Source organism: Sminthopsis crassicaudata, chromosome 4 (genome assembly GCF_048593235.1).
Source record: "Sminthopsis crassicaudata isolate SCR6 chromosome 4, ASM4859323v1, whole genome shotgun sequence".
NCBI lineage: Eukaryota > Metazoa > Chordata > Mammalia > Dasyuromorphia > Dasyuridae > Sminthopsis > Sminthopsis crassicaudata.
Genome location: NC_133620.1, coordinates 23,622,107 through 23,634,689, shown reverse-complemented (window position 1 = coordinate 23,634,689; position 12,583 = coordinate 23,622,107). Strand labels below are relative to the sequence as shown.

Sequence of the window (12,583 nt, the reverse complement as noted above, 5' to 3'; positions counted from 1 at the left end):
TATGTGTGTAAATCCCATTTTCTTGTTGCACATTAATTATTAGCTTCCGAAGGTATAAGTAACCTGGGTAGATAGACAGTAGTGCTAACAATTTACATTCGCTTCCCAGTGTTCCTTCTCTGGGTGTAGTTATTTCTGTTCATCATTGATCAGCTGGAAGTGAGTTGGATCTTCTTTATGTTGAAGATTTCCACTTCCATCAGAATACATCCTCATACAGTATTGTTGTTGAAGTGTACAGTGATCTTCTGGTTCTGCTCATTTCACTCAGCATCAGTTGATGTAAGTCTCTCCAGGCCTCTCTGTATTCCTCCTGCTGGTCATTTCTTACAGAACAATAATATTCCATAACCTTCATATACCATAATTTACCCAACCATTCTCCAACTGATGGACATCCATTCATCTTCCAGTTTCTAGCCACTACAAAAAGAGCTGCCACAAACATTTTGGCACATACAGGTCCCTTTCCACTCTTTAGTATTTCTTTGGGATATAAACCCAATAACAGCAATGCTGGGTCAAAGGGTATGCACAGTTTGACAACTTTTTGGGCATAGTTCCAAATTGCTCTCCAGAATGGCTGGATTCTTTAACAACTTCACCAGCAATGTATTAGTGTCCCAGTTTTCCCACATCCCCTCCAACATTCATCTATAATAAACTTTTTTTAAACAAAAAGAGGAAGCAGAACCAAATTATCAGTAAAACCAGTCAGTCCATGGAAAACTTCTGAAAATATGCAGCATCTCACACATGTGGGCCTTCCATCTCTGCAAAGAGTGGGGTGGGGAGGGGGGGAGTCTTCTATGTTTCTTCTTTTAGGCCAAATTGGTTCTTTTCAATTTTGCAATATTCATTTGTGATGGTTTTGTGATAGTTCTTTCTATGTGCAGGCCTATTTCATTTTATTACATGTCACAGATGCTGCATTTTTACAAATTGAAGGTTTTCTTTTCTTTTTTTTTTTTTTTTTTTAATAATACTCTAGCAACCTGGTCATCTTTTTCATGGTATTTAGTAGATCTTAAATTTTTAAAATAAAGTCTCATTATTATTATTTATCTTTCATCTTTTTTCAAAAGAAATCCAGATAGAAATGGATCTGGGATAAGTCAATATTCTTTTAATATTCCTTTTACATGTAATGTTTTGTGGATTATTGTTCAGATGGAAAAAATGGCTGTTTTAAAAATTATTGACTAAAAATATTACAGTGTAAACTCATCATGTTGTTATTGATATCATCCAATATCTCTCTTCCACAAAATGCTAAGTACCTAGGTTCCAGAACCTTGTGGGTTCAGAGAAAATTATATAAATTAATAAAGGTCTTTATTTCAGGGAATGTCGTCAGCTGTTTGGGACACTCCTTCTTCAGCCAGAGTTTCCTAGGTAGCAAAGAACATGGTGGATTCTTGTACGTCACATCTACTTACCAGTCATTGCAGGACCTGGTGCTCCCAACTCCACCTTACTTATTTGGGATCCTTATCCAGAAGTGGGAAACTCCATGGGCAAAAGTTTTCCCCATCAGACTAATGCTGAGGCTTGGAGCTGAATACAGACGTAAGTTAAAGCCCTCCTGTGAAGGCCTAACACTGACTATAAATGTGCATTATTAAGAGCTGCTCCTTGAAATCATAAAACAGAAACAACCCATGGGATGAGAGGCAGTGCACAAGAATTGGAGGGGCAGGGTTGCCTCTCCTGACCCTTCTAGAGTTTGACTTTGGGCAGAGCTCTCAGCTCTCTGAGGTAAGAACAAGGGTGCTGGTGGTGGTCCTGGGGAGCCGCCCACCTTCAGAACCTCACTGCCCTCCTTTGCACATTCCCAGGCGATTGGTATATCTTGTTTCTGGCTCCTCAGAATCTCTTGCATCTGTTCCCTCCTTAATCACATAGACACTTTCCTTGTTCAGGTCTTCATCCACTGTCTTTGGGACAATTACTATAGTTTCCTAATTGATCTCTGTGCTTTGTGTCTCTCCCAGCTCTGGACAATCATTTACACATATGCCAAAAAGATTTTCCTAAAGTCCAGGCTTAAAATGATTTCCTGTTGCCCCTAAATTCCAATTGAAACTTCTCACTTGTAGGAACATCTGTAGAATAAAGTGAGTATTCCTAGGAGAACAGTTTGTGCCACAGCAAGATTGTAAATACGATAATTGAAAGACAGAAGATCAGAACAGCAGAGGGACCAGCTCTGACTACAGAATGAATTCTCAAAGAGAAAGCCCTTACTCTCCTCCTGCTAGGGAAGGGACAGATGCAGAGAGCGCACAGAGTCTTTCTGGCTTTAATGTCCCCACTACCAGAACTTGTTTGACTTGATTGAAAGGGAGAGAATGAATTTTTATAAGAATAAAATTTAAATAACAAAGATGGGGCACCTAAGTGGTGCAGTGGTTAGAGGACCAGCCCTGAAGTCAAGAGATCCTGAGTTCAAATCTGGCCTCGGACATTTAACACTTCCTAGGTATGTGACCCTGGGCAAGTCACTTAACCCCATTTGCCTTAGCAAAACAAAACAAACCAAAACAAAAATAACAAATGTATATGTCTTTCTTAGATCTGGTTATCTGACTTATATGATACCATCTCCTACAGGAAGTATTCCCTAAGGATCCCAAATGCTTTTATTTTCCCCTTCCCTTATTTCCTTTGTAGTTAATTTGTGTGGACTTAACTTTCTACTGAAAGTTCATGTTGCTTCCTCTGTATTCAGCACCTAGAACAAAGCCTGGTACCCAGTAGGTGCTTAATGGATGCTTGCCACTTAATTAATTCTTAAGACATTGGGGCAGGGGTGGCCAGGGAGGGCTGTCCCTAAGCCATCCACAACCCAGTCGCCAGAGCCGTTTTCCGTACTGCTATGGACTCCCTCCCTCTGTCTTTGTGGTTCTCCTCCTGCCCACCTGAACCGTCCTGGCTTACCTGATGCCTTCTCTCTATCATCTCTAATTTATTCCTTTCTTTGGCTTGTTTAGATTGCGTGCTCTCTCCCTCATTCAACCATGAGTCCCTACTGTTTGTGTCCCTTTCTGTGTACCCCCAGTGCTTAGCACAGAGAGTCGAACAAGGTAGACACTGAATAAATGCTTATTGACTGACCCACTTGCTTAATTAAAGACTTTCCTTGAACACCCACCATGTGGCAGGCTTGGCACTGTGGGAGGTTAGATCTGCCAACATTTGTGCCATGCTTCCTGCGTGCCAGGCACTGTGCTAAGGACTGTCTCTTCACAACATCCTTTTGAGGAAAGTGCTAATTATTTTCCTGTTTTGTTGTTGAGGAAACAGGCATGCTGAGGTGAAATGATCTGCCCAGGGTCACCCAGCTAGGAAGGGTTTGAGGACAAATTTGTACTCAGGTCTTCTGGACACAGGGCACTGTCCCCTTCCTCGCTGCCTCTGGACATACTGTGTGTATACTGTAACGGTCCAAGTACATATAACTGCTCACGGCTAAGGAGATGTGAGGTCCAGAGGAAAGATCCACACAAATAATGCAGGAACATTTGGAGAGGGAAAGGGTGCCGGGCGGAGGAGTAGGAAGGCCTTGTTGCTACAGCTCAGAAATTGGGCACAGATTTCTACATTTCTGTCCCACTGAAGGAGCAGACTCCTTAGGGACTCTCAGATCTCAGGTTGACTCCAGCTGCAGTGATAACAAAGCCGTCCCAAGAGGGGCGAGGGTGGACCTTGGCATAGTGTCTGGTGTGTTGTGTCAGGGGACATTTTTATGTGGTTCCATAATAAGAAATATTCTAAGAACCCTTGATCTTTTTTCATACTGGGATAAGCTATTAAAATTATATTTGAATGCCTTTCCTCTGTGACAGGCCATTCTCACATTCCATCTGTTTGTTTTGTATTTTGTAGTTTATCCATGCCCTCTGTTTAGTGTCAGATTTCGGAAGCCATTGTTTGGAGAGACAGGACACACAATTATGAATATTCTTGCAGTAAGTGTTTCCCTCTTTTCCCCAATCTGGGTCTGGAATGGAGGGGCCAAGAAGCATCTGAAGCCATGTTTGGAACAGTCTCCTGTGGGCTTGCCTATGGTCATAGAGAAGAATTTTTGATATGTTTGTAATGTGTAGTGTCCCTTTCTAGAAGGGACAGTCTGCTTAAGCACATTTTTTAATGTGTGATATTCCTTCTTAGGAATTTCTAGTACCTTGAAGTCCTCTTCTCTTTTAAGCATCAATGAAATCCATAGATTTGAAGCCTATCCAAAGAATTCAAGAATAAATTCTTCGGATTTGTCTATTTTATAAACATGGATTAAAAAAAAAAGACTTCAGAATTAAACTAAAATCTAAGTGGTCTAGTCAATAACTGTGACATAGAGCCTTAAGAAGTGTATGGCCTAGTTTTCAATCTTTCCACATAGGCTTTTACTACTAAGCTTTGATTTACATTTGGGGCGCAATCCTGTAGTCTAATGGAATTTGAAGTTGCAAAGATCCTCATTTAATATACATGGGGCATCTATCACGTATCTATTACACTAGAAATATAAATTTATAAGTGTGTGTGTGTGTGTGTGTGTGTGTGTGTGTGTGTGTGTGTGTGTGTGTCTGTCTGTCTTTCTGGAATTTTTGTGAATCAATCCTAACCCTAATACCTGCTTTGTGATCCTATGATCTGCAATTCTAAGGACTTTCGGAATTACCAGTATACGTTGCCTGTGGTCCAGGGTCTGGTGGTTGACATGGAAGTGAGGAAAACAAGCATTAAAATCCCCAGCAACAGATACAATGAGGTAAGAGCCTTCCCTGCATGTGTCTGTTGATGGATTCTGTCATTGATTCAGTCCATCAACATTCATTAGGCACCTGTGTGTCCTCCTAGGAATACAAAGACCTCGGCTACACTGACCCCCAGCCCGCAAGAAGCTTGTAGTGTAAAAGGAGCAGTGGGGGGTGCTGAGAAGCAGGGCCTGCAAGGAAAGCTGGGACTCCAGTAGATGCAGTTCAATTTAAGGCAGCAAGCCTTGGATTCAGTGCCCTTTGGGCGCCAGGCAGGACAGGAGCACAAGTCTTCTCACTCAGAGTGTTGGGATGGGGACAGACAGACAACACATGCTTTGACCTTGAAGTATAGATCAAGGGATCAGTTTGAGGTTACTTTGGAGTGCTTAAGGAAAAGCACCAACAACTGGGGGAATACAGCTGGAGAAAGCTTCATGGGGGGAGGAGAGGAAAGGGGATAAATATTTAGCTTCTGAAGCACATAGCAGCCCCTGTGTTAAGTGCTTTACAAATATTACCCTATTTGATTCTCACAAACCTGTGAGACAGGTGCTGTTGTTATCCCCATTTGACAGGGAAAACTGAGACAGATTGAATGATTTTTTCAGGGTCAGATTGCTAGTAAGTTTTTGAGGCCGAGTCTCAGTATTCTAGCCACTGTACCCCCTTAGCTGACTCATAACCATGTCGCATGGCTGTAGTACAAATTCATAATATCCACCTTCAACTGAGTCCTCATTGCAACAAGACAATTCTTTTATTCCTTTCTAATTGATTTCCTATTTCATTCCCCACAGAAACTGTTAATAGAATTTTTCTCTTTCCTCCTTAACCATTACTCTAACAGTTTCCCCTCAATCATCTCAGCCAGAGACCTTTCCTTCTACTTTTTTTCAGGAGGCAACTGGCATTGCATTCCTTCCTCTGTCTTCATCTTAAACCCCTTAACCCTCTATCCCACTTTCCTGGTGTCTGATACTGAGCTGGCCCCCTCTCCTTGTCTCACATGTGTGTACATGAATGCAGTCTTTCCTGTGGTCTCCATCATGTCACATCCGCCATTCTCCACTGTTTATCAGAGGTTCAGCATCTCCTTACCAACAAATCCCTTTCCTGTTGCCTTCAAAAATGCTGCCTGTCTTTCTTTCCTCAAAAAACCTTCTCGAGACCATGGTGTCCCTTCCAGCCATTGTTCTTCTTTCAGGATCTTCTTCCCCCTTCTCAGGCAATCCAGAGTAAGTTGTCTCTACTCAGAGCCTCTTCTTCCTCTCTTTTCACTGCTAATCCTTTGCAGTCTGACTTTCTGCCTCATTATTCAACTGAAACTGCCCTCTCTGGACCAATAATTTCTTAATTGCCAAATAGAATGGGATTTTTCCCCCTAAATTTTCATCCTTGCTGTTTGGTTCAACACTGTTGTTTCTATTTGAGCCTTTTCTTCTGGATTTTTTCCCTAATTGGTCTCCCTGGTTCAAATCTCACATCATTCTACTTCATCCTATACACAGCTGCCAAAGTAATCAGTAATTTTCCTTAATGCAAGTGATTCTCCTCCTAATCTATTCCAGTCATTCCTTATTGCCTCTAGGATAAAATAGAATCTTGTCTGTTTAGTGTTTAAAGTCCTATACCACCTGGCCCTGACCTTTTCCCAATCTCCTTAGACACTGCCCATTCCACAGCCTAGAATACATTTCTCTTCTTCCTTTAAAACCCTGCCCAAGCACTGCCTTCTGCATCAAACTCTTCCTCATCCCCCCAACTGGAAGTGTCTACCTACCTTGATTTTAAATACTTTGTGTGTATTTCAATTTGTTTTTCCCATTAGAATGTCAACTCCTTGTGTGTAGGGATTGTTAATTCTTTACGCTTTTGTCCCCATCCCCTAGCATTGTGCCTGGCAACCAGGAGTTGCTTAAAAATACTTGATTCATTGAAAAATTTCCCAACAATTAAATCTATTTAACAGTTCAATATGGCTATACATGTGGATATGGTGAGTTCTCCCTCACTGGAATTCTCCTGTAGCAAAGGCCCGATGACTGTTGTCCTTAAGATTCAGAGGGAACTTGTTTTTAGGTTTTTCCAGCTGCAGGATCCTGGGATTCTTTGATCTTCTCGTTACTCAAGGCCACACCTGAGTCAGGGCTGATTTTTCCCTGTATTCGGCCCCTCCTTCCCGTCCAGTTTGTTGTAGAGTCCTATGAATCTTCACCACAAGATCTCTCGCTCCATCTCTTCTCTATTTAGATGGCTCTTATGGAGGCCTTGGTCTCTCAGTTCTATCCTGCATCACCTTGGATCTTGTAATAGGCTGGTAATAGAGGGTGGTCATGGTGAGATCCTGAAGCGGGGCATCGGCTTTCTTCCCGCTTCTGCCCCATGCCAGCTGCCAAAATTGTCCACACAAGATAAAATACAAACCACTATCTTGAGCCAAATTAGCTTTTCAACCTCGTTGCACATTCTAGCCAGTTAATAGCATTTATTAAGTGTCTACTGGGCTTTGCTTAGGGATATATAGAGAGACATGAATCAGTCCCAGCCCTTCAGGAGAGCTCATTCTAATGGGAGAGACAACATGTAGGATGTATTCAGAGCTGGTGAAGGGTAGTCTCAGCTGGAGAAGGTATGAGCAGGAATGACTGGGAAAAACCTGTAGAAGGAAGCTTCTACAGGGAGTGCTGAAGGAAGCTTAGGATTGCAACCCATACTGACTGTTTTCCAAACCTCATCCCATTTTCCAGCTTCTTGTTTTGACCTTCAAGCTCTCTATCTCAAAACCCTTCTCCTTCTCATCTCAGCTTAAGAACTATCTCTTTGAGGAAGCTCTCTTCACTCCTTCTACTTGTTTGTTGTCTCCCCAAATTGCCTTGAACTAATTTGTGTGCTTATTATCTTCCCATCACATAGTCCAAACTCCTTGAGGGCAGAAAAATGTTTCACTTTTTTTCCCCTGGCTTCTAAAATACTTAGCACAGTACTTGTACAGAGTAGGTAGAAGTGACAGAACAAAGAATGTGATGGAGATTGTCATTTCATTTTTATCTGTCAGAGAACATACTAAGAATGATTTGGTCTCCTGGAGTTTTTGGTTCTTTTAGCTTAGGGATAATAAAGAGACCTTTGGGAGAGTTTTGTGTCATTGAGGTCAAGTAGTAATTATTTTCTCAGTACTTCAGAAAAATTGAATTTTATTAATGTTTACTAGATTTCTCCTCTGATGCTGTAGTTTTTCTATGGTGGTCCAGGATGACAGTGGAAAGTTTACTATTAATTACTATTACTTTTACGATCATCCATTCAATTGGAATAGTTTCAGAAGCAGAACACTGGACTGAACCACCTTTCAAGGTCCCTACTGATTCTTGGATTCTTTAATTTGGATGTTGGCTTATTTTCATTCCCAACCTGTACTTGCTGTTGAGAGTTTTTTGAAAATACAAAAGCCACATCAAGGGTTCATTGTGGCCAGAACAAGTGGAAATCGGAGGAACTACAAGTGTGTCTGGGAAACAGCGAGCTTTCTGGCCATCCTGGGAAGAATTGCTTTTCTCTGCAGACATGGAAGGTGATAGTGTTCTTTTCAAATGAGGCAAAGGAATGGATGAAAGATTTCCCAGACATGTAGAGAGGAGAGAGAAGTTCCCAGATGTATTGAAGAATGAGCTGTTCTGTTAGTTTAGTTAACAGAAAGTAGAACCTGGAACTTATATATGAATTGTGGATCCGCAGAATTAAGTCCAGAAAGCATTTAAGTCATTGACAGAGAAGGCCCCATGCAACTGGGGCCAAGGGCTGCTCCATATTAGCTTCCATACCCAAGGCAGTCTGAGAATAAACCCCTGGGGGGATTTGAGTGGCCCTGTTAAATTCACTCACTGTGAGTTGGCCCTATCTTATTTTGGGCATTCAATTCAATATTAGAACATTAGAAGTATTAGAGAAATGAGATTGGTTCTCATCACCTTGGCAGGCTGCAAACTGAAATTCTCCTTCTTGGTGGACCTTGCATAGGGAGTTCCTGGTCAAGTCTAAGTTGGAGTAGATTATTAAGCCCTGAGGGTCTTCAGGCTCTGAAGTTCATTGATGCCATGGAGTTTCTCTCCTCGTGGTAACATCTCAGGGAGACCCTCAAAGCACAGCAAGGAGACTACCCTTCTATGAATAACTAATTCAAAATCGAGGAAGCGTGTTAAATAGTATACAATCAAATGCTTTGTAAGGGCTAAAAAAAAGTGGCTGTTCCTTCCAGGGGGCATCAGGGAAATCTTCATGGAGGGGGTAGCATCTGAACGAGCTTGGGGAGGGGCAGGTTTCACCAGCAGGCAATGCTCAGAGCCATGGCTCTCCTTCACTTAAGGCAGTAGCTACTTCTTACCATCCCAGAGCTTTGGGTTCCTGCCCACATTTTTTACATCACTAAAAGAGGTGATTATGTAAGCTCTTATCAGTGTTTTTCTCTCTCGGTCATTTTTCCTCTCAATCATCAGTGCATTTTGGGGCCTCTGATGTATATGGCACTGTGATAGACACTGTACCCCAGTCACAAAGCCATAGTCCCTTTTTCTTATAAGTAGATTTTCTGACATGGACCATAGGAGGGACCAGCTTGTCCACCTTTCCTTATGTACAGAGTAGGAATCTGAACTATAGGGGAAGATAATGACTTTACCAAAAGCCCCATGACCAGCAGATCTCAGATTCCCTGACTGCAAATCCAGAGGTTTTTTGACCTGTCTAGTAGAGGTGAAAGAACATGACTGAGTTGGCCTGGCCATGTGTTAGGGATAGGTAGGTATTTCTGTCCTCCAGTGTGGATTCTGGGGAAGAACTCTAAGAATCAGAAGCCCTGGATGGAGTGCTGGGAAGGAACCCCAAAGAGTGAGGCTGATGAGAGAGCAGGGGTCTCTTAAGGACCCCCCCTGGCTAGGCATTGAGCCAGGCCAGTCGCCATTTTCTCTGGGGCCCAGTTTCCTCATCTGGAAGGTCAGGACAGTTTGCCTACATTACCCTGTTCACCTTAAAGGGATCGTTTTCGGAAGCAAACGAGAATGGAGGGGAAACGCCCTGGAATCCCAGCACCGAGTTGGTTCTTGGAGCATTCCAATGACTGCAGTATCGGAGCTTACAAGTAAAGGCCTGGGCAGGTTTCCCCAGTCAGAATCACAGGCTTCTTATGCTCAAGAGAAGGAGCAAGGAGCTGGCCGTCAAGGTCAGCCCCTCATTTCACAGAGGGGGAAACCGAGGCCAGGCAGCAGTAGTGATGCACCCAAAGCACTTGGGCCGTGGGAGGCAGCCCTGCCTTGTGATCAGGGAAGCCTGGTTTAAAGTTCTACCTCAGCTGTGTGCCTGCTATGTGACCGGGCAGTTCGGGTGAGCTCCAGCCTCAGGCGCAGCTAATTAAAAGTGTGGGAGCCTTGAGCTGGTTTTTGAAATATTTTCATTAATGTATTTCCATTTGACTTCATTAATTTAAAAACAACCTAAGATGTCCTAGAAACTAGTGGGAGAGTTGGGCAGACTGCTGAAGGAGGTAGCTAACAACTTAAATCCTGCTTCAGGTTCCAGGGAACAGGAAGGTCAGTGGGATGGTCTGCACTGATCAGTCTGTGCCTTTCCACATGCATCTGAGCAGCCTTCTCCACTCCGTGGCATATTCTCCCATAGCGTGATGAGAATTCCAGGTCTTGTTCATGGAGGAAATGGGGCGGCGGGTGTCCTTACACGAAGCTGACACACTTCAGTCCGTGTCTGTGATAAGGGAGTTTTGCTACAAGGTCACAGATGCTGTCCCCTGGGAAGCTGCAGCTCCAGGCAGGTCACCTCTCACGGGCTGCCCTTCCTCCTTTGCTCTCCTGCCTTTCTAATATTTTTGTCCACTTGGGTGCTCAGGCCCCCCATCCTTCTTCATATGGAGCTGAATATTTTTACCTGGTGAAAGCGAAAAATGATCTGTTAGACTTGTGAAGCTAAACTTTGTTAATTATGCTTGAACCAGACACCCCCAGGCAGTGTCTTAATATGATAGCTCATTTCTCTCACAGATATGGGCCCATGTCTTAAAACTTAATTTTAGCCTGGAGATCCCTATCGTGGCAGTGTTCCTTTGGCCTGAAATGTGATCATCTCATTTCTTTCCTTCATTAGAAATGGACATTATAAAAGGAGGTCATAAATTCAATGGCAAATTGATTTTGGCAAACCTGATGCCTTCTAGCTGATGTCCCCTATTTAGAAGAAGGGGAAAAAGCACCAAAAGCTATTTTAAACTCTTCCTGGGGATCCTGAGGGAAATGGTTTCTGTTAGTACTGCAGTAGACAGTTGCTAAACCTCAGCGTGAGGAGAATTCAGTTCTTGTTTGAATCCTTCTGATGGTGCAGCAGAGTGCTCAACTGCCCTATTCTGCCCAGATTGCAAAAATAACCAGGTGTAGCCAGGAGAGGATGACACGGAAGCATTCAGCTTTCTGACCGGCAGTTTTATTCCACTTCTGTCAGAGAAAGAGAAGAGCTAAGAAATGTGGGCCAGAAAGTAGACTCCTGGAAGGGAGGCCATTGTAAAGGACAGGAAGGGAAAGCCGATATGTTATCGTGAAAAGGAAAAAAAAATTCCAGTTTTCATTTATTGCTCTTGGATAATTTTATTGGGTGAGGGGATCTTACCCCCAAGTTTGTTTGGTCCATTCATCTGGAGAATTGAATGTTCTCTTTAATTTAGTCTCAATATTTACAGATCTATCAACTTAGACCCTGTGAAAAACACGAAGATTACTAATCAAATTTTTTTAAAGCAGAAATCAGTTGTAGATTTAGACAAACAATTTCAGTACTCTAGAGATTTGTGATTTTTTGCCTAGAATCATGGCAGGGACTCTGAGATTAACTGTGCCTGCAGAATTCATCTCCAGTAGCCAGGCATGAGCCTTTCCACTCAGGCCAGGCCCACTGTGACACAAAACACCCCATCTCCTTCCCTCGGACTCCAACCTTTTTCTGACGTTTCTCCCGAAGCTTGCTTTCCTTCTGCTGGGAAACCGCTCAGATTCTCGTGTCTCCTCCATGCCATGGTCTAGCAGTGCAAAAAATCACCTTAGCATTGCCCAGCACATTATCTTATTGATCCTTACCAGTCAATCAGGAGCCTGTTCTAGATGGGAAGGGAGACAGACAGGGGGCCTGGCCATGGCCTGACCCCTGCCTGCATGCAGATAGCTCTGTGGTGTTACACATGTCACACGATCCTCTTTCATCTCGGTAGGATTACTCCCAGGGCAAAAATTCCCTTTACTAGTGTAAGTGAGCAGGGGGTTCCCAACTGCAGATTTCCGGTGGGAGCTGAATCTGGCAGTTGCTGACATCCCAGCTAGGCCCCTCTGTGCTGTTACGTGACCCTTTGCTGCTGCTTCTGTCACATTTTATAGATGAGGAAGCCAAGATCCAGAGAGTTGCATGTCCTGCCCAGGATGACAAAGGTCCAAAGGGCCTGAGCTGGCCCAAGGCCCATTTTCTGCTTCTCTGGGTTTTTTTTCTGTGGGTGCTTAAAGGCTGCCTTGTTCAAAGGGAATGGAAGGCTGAGAACAGAGCTTTTCTTGACGGGTCTGTGAGAAAAGGAAGCTGGAGCAGGAAGGCTTTAGTTATTCTTTCTGAGCACAGCCCAAGCCAAGCCCCACCATCCTGAGAAAGCCGGGGATACTATGGGGAGCGGTGGGGGTGGGCAAAGGGAGGGTCAGTTCTCAGATTCTCCTTGGCTTGCACAGGAGGGTTGGGGAACAGGAAGGAAGGCCAGATGTGCCTTGTGTCCCAGGAGGGACTCCCCG

The 12,583-nt window shown here is 43.5% G+C and overlaps 1 protein-coding gene across 6 annotated transcripts in view; it reads left to right on the top strand.

Annotated features, from left to right (window-relative positions):
• The window catches only part of ZFYVE9 (zinc finger FYVE-type containing 9), a 172,670-nt gene that overhangs the window by 138,647 nt on the left and 21,440 nt on the right, over positions 1-12,583 (top strand). For all 6 annotated transcript variants that reach the window (XM_074265932.1, XM_074265934.1, XM_074265936.1 and 3 more), the window contains 3 exons: positions 1,345-1,569; positions 3,889-3,971; positions 4,670-4,774. In XM_074265932.1, the coding sequence (XP_074122033.1) occupies positions 1,345-1,569; positions 3,889-3,971; positions 4,670-4,774 (413 nt within the window). The remainder of the gene's footprint in view (positions 1-1,344; positions 1,570-3,888; positions 3,972-4,669; positions 4,775-12,583) is intronic.